The sequence below is a fragment of the Acomys russatus genome, chromosome 32 (assembly GCF_903995435.1).
Source record: "Acomys russatus chromosome 32, mAcoRus1.1, whole genome shotgun sequence".
In the NCBI taxonomy this organism is placed as follows: domain Eukaryota; kingdom Metazoa; phylum Chordata; class Mammalia; order Rodentia; family Muridae; genus Acomys; species Acomys russatus.
In genome coordinates this window covers 34,178,135-34,190,749 of record NC_067168.1, presented here as the reverse complement: position 1 = coordinate 34,190,749, position 12,615 = coordinate 34,178,135, and the positions used below count along the sequence as shown (strand labels likewise).

At 54.8% G+C, this 12,615-nt stretch overlaps 1 protein-coding gene across 2 annotated transcripts in view; it reads left to right on the top strand.

Moving 5' to 3' along the window:
- The first annotated feature begins 4,006 nt into the window (after nt 1–4,006).
- The window catches only part of Sema3f (semaphorin 3F), a 28,511-nt gene continuing 19,902 nt past the window's right edge, over nt 4,007–12,615 (top strand). For both annotated transcript variants that reach the window (XM_051140074.1, XM_051140073.1), the window contains exons 1-2: nt 4,007–4,097; nt 7,854–7,999. In XM_051140074.1, the coding sequence (XP_050996031.1) occupies nt 7,888–7,999 (112 nt within the window). In that variant the 5' untranslated portion in view covers nt 4,007–4,097; nt 7,854–7,887. The remainder of the gene's footprint in view (nt 4,098–7,853; nt 8,000–12,615) is intronic.

Here is a 12,615-nt window from a genome sequence, read left to right as displayed (position 1 = left end):
CTCCAGCCCTGTTTTAGCTTTTTAAAAAAAGTATTATTTATTTTTATTTTATGTACATTGGTGTTTTGCCTACATGTATGTTTGTATGAGGGTGTTGGATCCCCTGGAACAGGAGTTGTAGACAGTTGTTAGCTGTCCTGTGGTTGTTGGGAATTGAACTCAGGTCCTCTGGAAGAGCAGCCAGCGCTGAGTCACCTCATCAGCCCTTGTTTTAGCTCTTTGAGACAGAATCTCACTATGTATCCCTGCCTGGCTTGGGTGTTACAATGTAGACCAGGCTGGCCTGAAACTTACATACATCTGCCTGCCTCTGCTTCTCAAATGCTGGAATTAAACCAGGGCTGGCTTCCACCCTTACCCCCCACCCCGCCACCCCTGTGAGACAGTGTTTCTCTGGCTGTCCTGGACTCCTTTTGTAGACCAGGCTGGCCATGAACTCACAGCGATCTGCCTGTCTCTGCCTCCCAAGTGCTGGGACTAAAGGCATGCATGCGGCACACCTGACCTCAGGCCTGGTTTTAAAAGTTAGTTCTTTAGGGGCTGCAGAGATGGTTCACAGGTTAAGAGCACTGACTGTTTTTCCAAAGGTCCTGAGTATAAATTCCCAGCAACCACATGGTGGCTCACAACCATCTATAATGAGATCTCTGTGCCTTCTTCTGTTGTGCAGGTGCACATGTAGGTAGAGCAATGTATAATAAATAAATAAATAAATCTTAAAAAGAAATGAAAGTTCTCTGAATCCCCAAAATCGAAGACTAGATTGCAGAAAACTACATACTATTTCCTTAGATGATTTACATTACATAGCTGAGGATGGAGCTTTGTTGACAGACTTACAAAGCATCCACAGAGCCTTGCTTTTGCTCTCAGTACTGTGTGCTGATACATGACTCTATCCTGCACTGCAGAGGTGGAGGTAGAAAGAGAATCAATACAAGTTATCCTAGGCTACTAGTAAGTCTGAGGCTAGCCTGAGGTACACGTGTCTAACTCACAGAGAGAGATCTGCCAGCCCCAGCCTCCTGAGTGATGGGACTGAAGGCCTGTGCCACCACCCCTGCTTGTATTTGTTTTCTTTTCTTTTTTTAAAAAAAGATTTATTTATTTATTATATATGCAATGTTCTGCCTGAATGTATGCCTGCACACCAGAAGAGGGCACCAGATCTCAATATAGATGGTTGTGAGCCACTATGTGGTTGCTGGGAATCGAAATCAGGACCTCTGGAAGAGGAAACCATGCTCTTAACCTCTGAGCCATCTCTCCAGCCCTGTGTTTGTTTTCTTTGGACAGCATCTCACTATGCAGCCCCAGCTGGCTTCTAACTCTCAGTGTTGGGATTATAGGATAGGCCAGTGCTTCAGTAATTAGCTTAGTACTTGGGGATAGTTGTGGGCTTTTTTTTTTTTTTTTCCCCTCTTCTTTTTCCTCCTTTTCCTTCAGGATTTTTGAAATAGGGTCTCATGTAGCTCAGGCTAGCCTTCAACTTGCTATGTAGCTGAGGATGACAACAACATTTTTTGGTTTTTGTTTTTGAAACAGGGTTTCTCTGTGTAGCCTTGGCTGTCCTGGACTCACTTTGTAAACCAGGCTGGCCTCAAACTCACAACCATCTACCTGCCTCTGCCTCCTGAGTGCTGGGATTAAAGGCGTGTGCCACCATACCTGGCTGCCCGGCTCGCTTTAAATTTTTTTATTTATGTATTTTATGTGTATGAGTGCTCTGTCTATATGTACACCTGCATGCCAGAGGAGGGCATCAGATCCCATTATAGATGGTCGTGAGCCACCATGTGGTTGCTGGGAATTGAACTCAGGACCTCTGGAAGAGCAGCCAGCGTTCTTTCTTAACCACCGAGTTACCTCTCTAGCCCCTGGGATAGCCACTTAATCGCATAAAGTGAGTAGTCACTGTGAGCCTAAGCTGCCATGGTGATGGTGGGGCAGTGGTGGTAACCTGGGGCAGACCAGTGAGGATGAGGTGGGTGATGAACACAGTGATTTATTTATTTCTGGTGCTGCAGATTGAATCCAGAGCCTTGCACATGTTAAGCCTACGCTCTGCCACTGAGCAACACCCTTAGCTCCATCAGTGTGTGTGTGTGTGTGTGTGTGTGTGTGTGTGTGTGTGTGTGTGTGCACGTGCGCACAAAGCATTTTGTTTTTGTTTTGTTTTTAAGAATTCTTTATTATTATGTATACAATGTTCTGTCTGCATGTATACCTGCAGGTCAGAAGAGGGCATTAGATTACATTATAGATGGTTGCTGGGACTTGAACTCAGGACCTTTGGAAAGGCAGGGGGTGCTCTTAACCACTGAGCTGTCTCTCCAGCCTAATGTTTGTTTTTTGAGACGGGATTTTACTGTATAGCCTTGGCTGGTCTGGAATTTGCCATGTAGACCAAACTGGCCTGGAACTCAGATAAATGCTGGGATTAAAGGCTAAAGCCATATGCCACCACACCTAGCCTCTTGTTAGTGTTTTGAATGAAGCGTGACACAAGGGAGAAAATCGGGTGCTGTCACTCACTACAGTAGCCATAAACAGCAAGTAGATGTTCCCTCATGTTAAATGCCCAGCCTCTCTTGGAAGAAAGGAGGGAGACAGAAGTGAAGAGAGGAGGAGGAGGAGGAGGAGAAGGAGGAGGAGGAGGGAATAGGAGATGGAGGACAAAGAGGGTCAAAGCCTCTGGGGACCACAGCAGGACTGTGCAGAGAAGGGCTGAGAAGTGGTTCTGGTGGATGAGGCCATGGCCTTGGGGGATGGGCTGCTCACAGAGACCCTTCCTGGGGTCAGGGGAAGGTTCTGGGAATTGTTGAGGGTATTTGAAATCAAGTATGTCTTTCAGAGCAGAAGGCCTCGATGCATTATCTGAGTTCTTTTTGAATAAGGCACAGTAAAGGCAAAGTCTGTGGGAGCAGCTGGCTTGAAATAAGACTTGCTAGTAGTGGTTAAGGTGATCACTTGGAGCATTTGGGTAGCAGGACAGAGCTGGTGGCGGGCTGCACGGACTTGACCTACTCTGGAGGCAGCCATCTGTCGGAAGGTCCAGAAGTGCCAACCGTCCCAAGGGCTGCACCGCCACCTGCTGAGAGGCCTGGGCCGTCCCAGATCCTTCGTCGCGGGGCTCCGGCTGGCTGCAAGTAGAAAGGAGGAAAGCGGAAGGAAGGGGGCGCGCAGGTGAGTGCAGGGTTGGGTAGCTCCCCTGCGCGCTCCCAGCCCTTCTCATCAGGGAGTTGAGTGCCCGGGTAAACACCAGGCGCGATGTGCACGGTGTATCCAACGGAGAGACAAAGCCAGGGCGGGGCGGGGGCGCCGCCCGCGATGCCAGGGCGGGGGTGCAGGACGCAGAGCAGCCTCCCCTGGCGCGGGTGGCCCACCGCCTGGGAACCCAGAGCCCAGCCCACGGACAGGTGGAGCGGGGGCGGGGCGGCGGCCGGGAGGGTCCCGCCCCGGGGGTGGGGCCGGGCGGGCCCGGTGGGGCGGGGCAGTGCTATGCAAATGTCGCCCACGGGCGGCCAATTGCTTGCGCTCCGCGCGCGGCTTCTAGCGTCCCGTCCCGCCAGCGGCCTCGAGACCCGAGCAGCTAGGGAACAAACCGCAGCGGTCCAGGGAGCCCCGACCGCTGCGTAGAGCCAGGGCGCGCCTCGAGGACCCGTGCAGCCCCGCGCGGTCTCTGGGCCCTAGTCAGGCAGCCAGGCGAGCGAAGCGCCATCCGGCCGAGCCCAGCGCAACGCTCCCGTAGCCTAGCGCGCGCCGCCGCCCGCGCCCCGCACCGGGGAATGCGCCCTCGGCGCGCAGGCCAGGGGGCGCCCGCAGCCCGCCCCGGGGGAGGCGGCCCCGAGCGCCCCTGAGCCCTTCCATGGCCCGGGCTCGGGCCCGGGGCCTCGGCTGCTGACGTGCACGAAGCCAGTGGAACCAGTGAAGCCCCGGCCGCGGTGCGGATCCCGGCTCAGGCTCAGAGGCAAGAGGGTGCGGACAGGGCCGTGGCCCCGGGGGCCCGCTAGAGCGGACCGGCCCGACGCGAACCTTTCCGTTTGCTGCGGCGGCTACTGCTGCCCGGGCGCCCAGGCCCCGTCGCCGTGGACGAGGTGAGTACAGAGGCAACGCGACCCCCCGACCCCACTGGGACCCGCGGTACTGCAACTCTTTAGAAGTGCGGGAGGTCTGGCGAACCGTAACACACTGCCCGCGGGCACCAGGCGACAGGACTGAGATGTGCTTCATACCTGTCCCGGCAGCCGAGCCCCCTCAGCTCCCGGGGCAGTGTAAAGATGTGTGACTGAGTGATGTGGCCTGCGGGGTCGCCGGTGTGTGAAGAATTAACTTTTTCCACCCCTGCAAGGTCTGGGGTGGGTACCCTCGGCCTCGCGGAGTGGGAGTTCGGATCCTTCTGGTTTTAGCCCTCGGCGGACGCCTGCAGCAGCATTCTTTCCCAATGGGTGCGTATGCACTGCCTCAGTTTCCCTAGTTTCTGAAGACCAGGACAGTTTCCAGGGAAGGTCTAAATTGGAAGCCCCACGTGGAGGGTCGCCCGGATCAGAAGGGCAAGAGGCTTTTCTTCCAGCCATTTGGCGACCCCCTGGCTGTATCTTTGGTCCTGCTTGGCTGGCTTCAGGGGTGTGTAGGTGAGGTGTTTGTTAAGTTGGAAGAGCCTGCAGCCAAGCCCCAGTTTGAACTACGTGCCCTAGTGGTGAAGTGGGCGAGCGCAGGGTACCTAGAGCAGGTGGGGCAAGGAGAGTGTTAGCTGAAGAGTCTGTGCAACTAAGGCTGGGGGGTGCATTTTGCCCACCAGTCCACTAACAGCTGGGGAGAAGGCAAACTGAAGGCTCTCTCTGTCCACCGTGGAGCTGGGCCAGGTGAAGGGACCCCTGTAACCCCTAATTCACTCTGTTTCTCCAGCATTCGCTACCCTACTTACAGATACGGGAAAACTGTGTCCAGAGGTGGGATGGAGCTGCCAGGGGGGGCGGGGTGTGTGCCTAGACCCCCGCAGACTGTCTTGTCTGGGCCAGGCAAGGATGCAGGAATATCTATCCTCACTGTTCCCCCTTAGTTCCAAAGGAGCCAGGCCCGGAAGTAGGAAGGTGGGGGTTGGAGAGGCCAGCAGGCCAGCCTCAGCCCCCGCTACTCCTCTGCATACCTTGGCGGGTGGGAATGGAGCCTGGCCCAGGTGACCTTGACTGGGAAACCCTGGCTACAAACAGGGGGTTTCGGTCCAAGCAGGTCTGCTTCCTGGTCCATGAGGTGTTGGGGGAGGGGGAATCTGAGGATCCAGGAAGGAATCTGGGGGTGGGGGCCGGCTGGGGGTTAGCTGAGGAGCTTGTGGGGGGCGGGGGTACTGTTAGTAATTTCCTCCGTGTTCCCCCACAGCCCTGTTCTTGCCCTTGCGTGCCTTTAATCGAGGCAGTTCTCAGCTAGAGGAGCCCACCTCCCTTTGCTAAGACAGGCTCCCCCGACACATACACACGTATACATACATACGCTCACTCACATTATGAGCTTGGGAGGTCTGGATCAGGCTGGACAATTTGACCACCTGGCCCCCTGTCCCGCCCCCAGGTGCCTCTGGACCCCTTCCTCCGTCCGCCTCTTCCCTGCACCCCTTGCCAGCCCCAGCTCCTCGTTTCTTTGTTCAGGCGTCTCTCCTCCGTCCCTCCCTCTCTCCTCCCTCTCTCCTCCTCCCGCCTGCTGCCTCCCTCCCTTGTTCCCTCCTGCCAGCTTTCTTCTCCTTCTTTTGGGTTTTTCTCCTGGTGGGCTCCCAGGTGGCGGTGGCTGTTCTTTTCCGTCCACCTACTTGAGCCTTTCCTGACTTGGGGGCTTTGAGGGGACTGGGTCTGAATGGAAGGTATTGGGGCTAGCTGAAGGGAAAGGACTGTAGACGCCCCCTCCCCCTTCCCTCTCCGTCCTTCTTTTCCTCTTCATCCTTTTCTTTTCCTCTGCCCCCCCACCCCCTAGGCTTCCAAAGAGGGACCCTGGATTTGGTCTTGAGGCCCCAGCAGACTCCATCACCCCCCCCCCCCAATTTACTCCTTCAAGAGCCAGAAAATTGTGGGAGGACCCTGTAGGAGCCTCATGGAAAGGTCTCCTACTTTCCTGGACACCTTGAGTGAGTCCAACACTAGCTTTGGTGACCCTGACCTTGTCACTGTGAAAATGGATACTGGAAAAATGAGGTCATGGGGGGGGGAGGGTGTTGATAGGAGCCCCCTGATCAAAGCTTTCAGGAACTTCGGCTTGCATCTTGCCCTCCCAGCTTCCTTGAGCCGCACCCCACTCGCAGTTCAAGTTCTTGAGCAAACTCGTGCTTTGAGAAGGCGTGCGTGGGCATGCAGGTGTGGATATGTCTGTACGCAGGACTGTTCGTGGGGGCCTCCTAGAGAGCCCTTAGGGTGATGGAGGCTGCCTAGCGCTTTGCCCTCCTGCCTCCCTGCCGGAGCCTGCCTTGAATTCTGTCAGCGCTAGCTTTGTGCCCCCAGCAGATGGGGGAGGGGCTGGGTCTGATTCTCCCCTCCCCCAAGTCAGCCAGCTTCCCCAGGAGAGCGTGTCTGGGATGGGGAGATGTTGGAGGAAGGAGAGGTGCGCCAGGCACTCTGAGAGCACCGCTGGAGGAGTCAGCTGAAGCTGCACTTCCTGTCTGAGGAACCACCAAGTGGTTTTCCTTGGCAGGAGAGAGGCAGGGCTGGGGGCTGTGTCTGAGAGGGCACTGGAGTCTGTAGTGGAGCCCAGGCCTTGTCTCAGCCCTGCACAGTCCTGGCTCGGGGAGTTTATGACTCACGTGCTAACGGGTGTCCTGGAAATGGTATTGCTTCCCATGGGAAAAGGGGGATAGGCAGGGCAGATCTGGGGGGTGAGGCTGTTATTCTTAATGCCCCCACCCCCAGTGCTTCTGGATGAGGGGGTGGGAGTTGGCGCAGATTTCTATCGGGAGGGAGCAATATGTTTCAACAACTGGTGCTGGGCTGCGTTTAGCCAACAGCCAGCCGGCCTGGGGAGACAATATTTGAAAAACAAAGTATTAAAATTTGGACTTGTTAAAGATGTGGGTGACTTTAAAGGGAGCAATGCAGCTGACATACACCTTGTCACATCTCCAATGGCCATTCTAGTATCCTTTCCAGCTCCTGAGATGGTACTTCTTCATGGAGGAAGTCCTTCTGCCTGTCTAACCTGGGTGCTTCCTGCTTTTTAGTAAATTTGAGTATTATTATGATGATGATGATGATGTCGTCGTCGTCACCCCTCCTGTTTTGGGCCATCTGTGTGTCTCCTTGCTCCCTATCCTCCCATAATTCCCTTCCACTCCAATATGAGGTTCAGACTTTCCTGCACCAAGAGAAGAGCATTGGCTCAAGTTGACCTAAAGATGGGAGAGAGGGGCCAGTCTGTAGGTTGTGGGCACAGTGTGGAAACCTGCCGTTTACCACAGAGGGTTTCCATTATGTACTGTGTGTGTTCCAGCATGGAACTGAGGGGCCAGTCAGGTCAGACTCGCATCTCCAGCTCTCCCCACCAGTTCTCATACTCCCAGGTGGCCCACTACAGCATAGACTGAAGGCTTGTTGGTCATACTTTCCCCAGACAAAGGTAGGCATGAGAAAGTATGAGGTCTGTCCTGAGTTGAAGCTTGTGAACATGAGGACTCATACGCTCTTTGTTCAGGAAGGGAAACTGAGGTCGGACTAAGGAAGGTAGGCAGGGTGCCACCTCCTTGTAATCCTAGCGCATAGGAGGTGAAGGCAGGAGGATTGTTGTAAATTCAAGGTCAGAGGCTTCTGTAGTGAGGAAACCTTGTCACAAAACCAAAAACAAATGGCTCACATGTTCTAATCTTGTTCTCCAACCAGGTGTCTGCTTCCTGGGCCCTAGGCCCCTCCCACAATGCTTGTCCCTGGTCTCATCCTCTGGGCTTCCCTGCTGACTGGGGCCTGGCCAGCTACCCACATCCAGGACCAGCTTCCAGCCACACCTAGAGTCCGACTGTCATTCAAAGGTGAGAGGCTTCTTGGTTCCCCCCTCAAGCCATCCTTTCTTACAGTGTTGGTTTTACTGCAGAGGAAAGCAGAGCAGTCAGGGCACAAAACAACTGTATAGTCACTTGGGCTCTCCTAGGCAAGCAGGAAGAGAGAGGGGAAGCAGGGCTTGCCGGGAAAGTCTGGGACCCAGAGGACTCAGGCATTTGCTGATGTCCAGCCCATCTGTGCCCTAGGCAGCTCCTAGGGTTGAGGGTCAGACAATGAGGTAGGCTCAGCCAGCTGGGGGGTAGGGACAGTTCTGCTGGATGTGTGGGTGTCCGGGTGAGTGTTCCTGTGAGCTCTGGGCAGTGGGTCTTCAGGGGTCCCCAAGGGAAGGGCACTGTGTTGTGTGTGGAGGATTGTGGGGGAATAGAACACTTGATGGGCTTAGGGAGGGCATCTGCTGTCCTGAAAAGCACTAGCACTGAGCCTAATGGTTTTGGGAGGTCACTAGAAGATCTTAATAGACGACAGAGCGTTCTGTCACCTTTGCACCTAGCCCCACCTGGCAGGTGAATACACAATGAGAATCCAGGACACATAGCTTGTTAGACACTTCCTCAAGAGACTGTGTGTGTGTGTGTGTGTGTGTGTTGCACATTATAGGCCTGGAGTGAAAAACAATGGCCGTGCTAGAGTTGGGAACCTAGCGTTAGCGCTGAATTCTTTCTGCCTTGTCCATTCTCTGGCTAGAAGCAACGCTGGCCAGCCTCCTGCCCTGGGTGGGGCCAGTTCAACCCAGGCTGGCCAGATTTCCTAGCAGCCCTATTGGGTGAGAGGCTGGGCTGACCCTTCGTTCTTCCTTAGGCTTGGCTGAAACCTAGCCCCTGTATCCTCACCGTGGCCCCCTGGCAGGGCCCCTGGCCTCATCCCGCCCTGACACCTTGATTGGAGGAGTGGAGAACGAGCTGGTTAACTTTCCCTGTCCTGATGGGCAGACAAGAGTTAATCGGTTCTGGTTCCTAAAAGGACCTCCTTTCCCAGGCTTGGGAAGGTGAGAGAGTTATTCGGCTGAATACTTCCACCTTTCCCTGATGGAGTTCCTCAGAGCAGATTCATAAATCTTGCAGGGGCCCGGTCCCCCTCTCACCTCCCTGCCTAGGGCCATTGGAGCATCTCCTCCCCCAACAATAATATCACTTTGGGTATTATTTGTATTAACATTCATACCAGAAAGCATGCATAGGTGGTCTTCTGCGTGCTGCTTTTAAACCTTGTCGAACCTCTAGGGGCAAAGAAAGCAAAGGCTTTATTCCTGTTTTCCAGAGAGAGAAACTGAGTCTCAGGCAAGGGCGGGGCCAAGGTCAGGCAGGAGGCAGAGACAAGGCCAGAAATAGAAGCCTGGTGTCCCGGGCTTGCTGGCGCCCACATCAAGTTGGGTCGATTCCTTCTCAATTAGCTCTGAAGCCGACACCCACAGTGACTAAAAGCCCAGCTTCCTGGCAGCCAGCCTACGGTGTTGTTCGCTCGCTGTGGTCATGCTGGCCTGTGGTAGGGCTGGAGGATACTTGGGGCCACACCATCCTATCCTGGGAGTTAGTACCTTTGCCCAGGCAGGCTCATCAGCCAGAGAGACCTCCCATTCTCACCTGACCTTAAGTCATAGTATTGTGCTTAGATGTGACCTCAGTTTGGCTGTCACTTGAGCACCTACTGTGCTCTGCGCTTCACTGAGTCCTGGCAACTCTGCGATACACAAGATGAAGTGCACGTAGGCAGAGCGACGGCCCTACCGCAGATCGCAGGCCCTGTGGGGTCTGTGCCCTGCAAGCTGTTCAGGTCCACAAGAAATGGCTCTCAGTGAGGAGGAATGTTTGCAGGATGAGAGTGGGGACTGACTCAGAGACTGGGGTCTCGAACAGCCAGCTTAGGGCTGGAAAGGAGTGGGGATCTTTCCTTCCAGAGTATACAAGGGGTTCATAGAAAGTTGTTCACAGAAGCACTGCTGGTCACATGGGCTCCATGACTCAGTTTCTCCTTCATACTTAGATGGATAAGCCCGTCTTAATGCGCCTCGGGTGGTAGAGCAGAAGGTGCCACTTCCTGCTGGGTTTAGCTAGGCTCTCCTAGGCAGAGGTGCTGGTGTGAGGGGCCACACTGCCCAGGGAAGATAAAAGAACAAAGGCAGGAATTGGACCAGCTTCCAGCTTGCAGCCCACCCATCCGCCCAGGCACCCCAGATCTAGAGCCAGGAGGGCATGAGAGCAAAGGGGCTCCTGAGTTCACTCAGATGGAGAGGTCTCTGTGGCCCACCTCCTGGGCTTCCACTAGCAGCACAGAGAATCTCAGGCACAAACAAGGAGCCAAGTAAAGTAGGACCAACTTACAGGGGCACCAGATGTGTCTTGTCTTCCTGCTTCTGGATTCCTGCTTGGGGATCCTAGACAGTAGGCTCTTCCTCTTGCTCCCGATGGGGCCTGGAGTCCCCTTTGCCCAGAATCACAAGCCAAGTTTTGGGTGGAAAAGCTTTTCCTTCCCCTACCCTAGGCCACCTCAAGTCCTGGACAGAACCTCCCTCCCAGCAGCAGGGAGGTGCCAGGCCCTGCCAGGTCCTTTGTTCAGTGTAGAGAATGTTTACTTTTCCCCAGGAAGCCACCCCCCACCCTCAACATGCCACTGCTGTCTGGACCGCCTTTGGCCAGTATTTGGGGCCGAGAAGTGGGAGAGAGGGATCTTGTGGTGATGCACCGCAGCTGGGCTATTAGGGAAACTGGGGTGCAGGCATAGGGAGACGGGGAGCAAATGGTCTCTGTGTGAAGGGAGATCAGGAAAGAAGCAAATAACAGAAACAGAAGTGTGGACGCCTTTGCTGAGGTGAGAGCCAGGCAGGGCCCCCTAGAACCTCTGTGAATCTGGGCTGGCTCTGACCCCAGGTGCACCTGGCTCCTCAGCAGGGGGAAGAGTGCCCTGCTGGTGAGGGGTAGAGGGGCTGATCACAGCCTACTCCCGTCATTTGCATGTGGCACCAGAGGACCAGGTTGCTGTATCTTGTTGGGAATGACAGGACACAGGTTAGCAATAGTTGCAAGTCATTTACTTCACCTGGCGTGGGGACTGTGGGTTGAGGTGTAAGGGCTTGAAGCAAGACTTGACTGACAGAACCCAGGTTTAATTGGGGAATAAGGGTAGTCTGGAGAGCTATAGTATCTAGGGGTTCCCTGAGTCCCCAAACTCTATGAGGAGCTTCTAATTGCAGAGGAATAAGAAGGAGGAAGTGCTCCAAGAGCTGAGGCCAGTGGTGTCTGGCCTCAGGGAGCTAGGCAGGGGTCAGGTGGCTTTGACAGCTACCACAGGGTTTGGAGCTCTTAAACTAGGGAGGGGTGGGCATTCCAGGATGAGCCCAGATGACAGTTGGCTTTGGAGGAAATGGAGGCTGGGATCCCTGTGATACCACGAAGCAAATTTGAAGCAGTCAGGCTGGGAGCCTTGGCCTTTAACCCAGACCCTTCCCAAGCTTTGGATGGGACGCACTGGCTGGGCCTTGCGAAGCCTAGGCCTCAGCTCAGGCTCTGGCATGTCGCCCACCCCGCCCTGCTGGCTCCGGCTTCCCTTGGCACAGAGTGGGGAGCTGGTGCATGCTGAAAGAGTAAATCATGGTCCCTGGCAGCCCTCACAGCTTCGTAATCGTAAAGAATTTAAAGAGAAACTGCCAAGATAGAAATCTCACCCAGGGCCCCTACAGGCATCTATTACCCTGTGGCTTGAGGGGCAGCGAACCCCAAAGAAGGTTCTTGGCTGCCTAACCTGTGTGTGTGTGTGTGTGTGCGCACGCGCGCGTGTGTGTGCACCTTCCACCCCTTCCTTTCTCCAGAGGTGGCTCAGAAGGTGGTTTCAAGGCCCTGATTTCCTGGCGCCTGACTAGAAGACCCCAGTGCCTTCATGGTCAAACCCCTATCGTACTGCTGGTGGCTGTGTGAATTCCATGAAACAGCTTAGGCTCCCTCAGCCCTGTTCCCCTCTTTGTAAGCGGGAATCGATGACAGTGCCCTGAAAACAGCATCAACCGTAGGCCTGGCAGGCTTTGGATTTTGAGACCCTCCTGCATCAGCTCCTGGGGTGGCTGGGATTATGGGCCTGTGCTGCCGGGTGCATCCTGGGAGGAGCCTCCTGAGGGCTGCCTTGCTTGCCTCATGGTTATCAATAGACCCTGAACAGCGAGCGAGCTTGCCTCCATTCCCACTGCCTTCTGGAAAACGGGGCCACGAATAGTTCTGACTTCATTGTGGTGTTGAGAAGGATTAATTATGTGGTTACTGTCACTGTCCCCAGCAGAGAAGGAAATCTCAGTGACCAGGATGGTGGCTGGACAGGTGAGGGTTGATGGGGTATGCACCAAGGTGTCCTCCTCACCTTTCCAGAATTGTGACCTTTGGTTAGGGAGATGGCACATGGAAACGACCTGCTGGCGTAGAAGGTCAAGAGGGAAGGGATTCCTACCATGGGCGGGGAGAAGGCATGCAGGCTACATGGATGAGATGAGACAAGCGATTCAAAATGGAAAGAAGTGGAAAGAGCAGGGGGCGGAGGCAGGGTTCATGCCACCCAGCACCCTGTGGCCTTTAGCTCTGTTCCCTTGTGGCAGAGTCCTAAATAT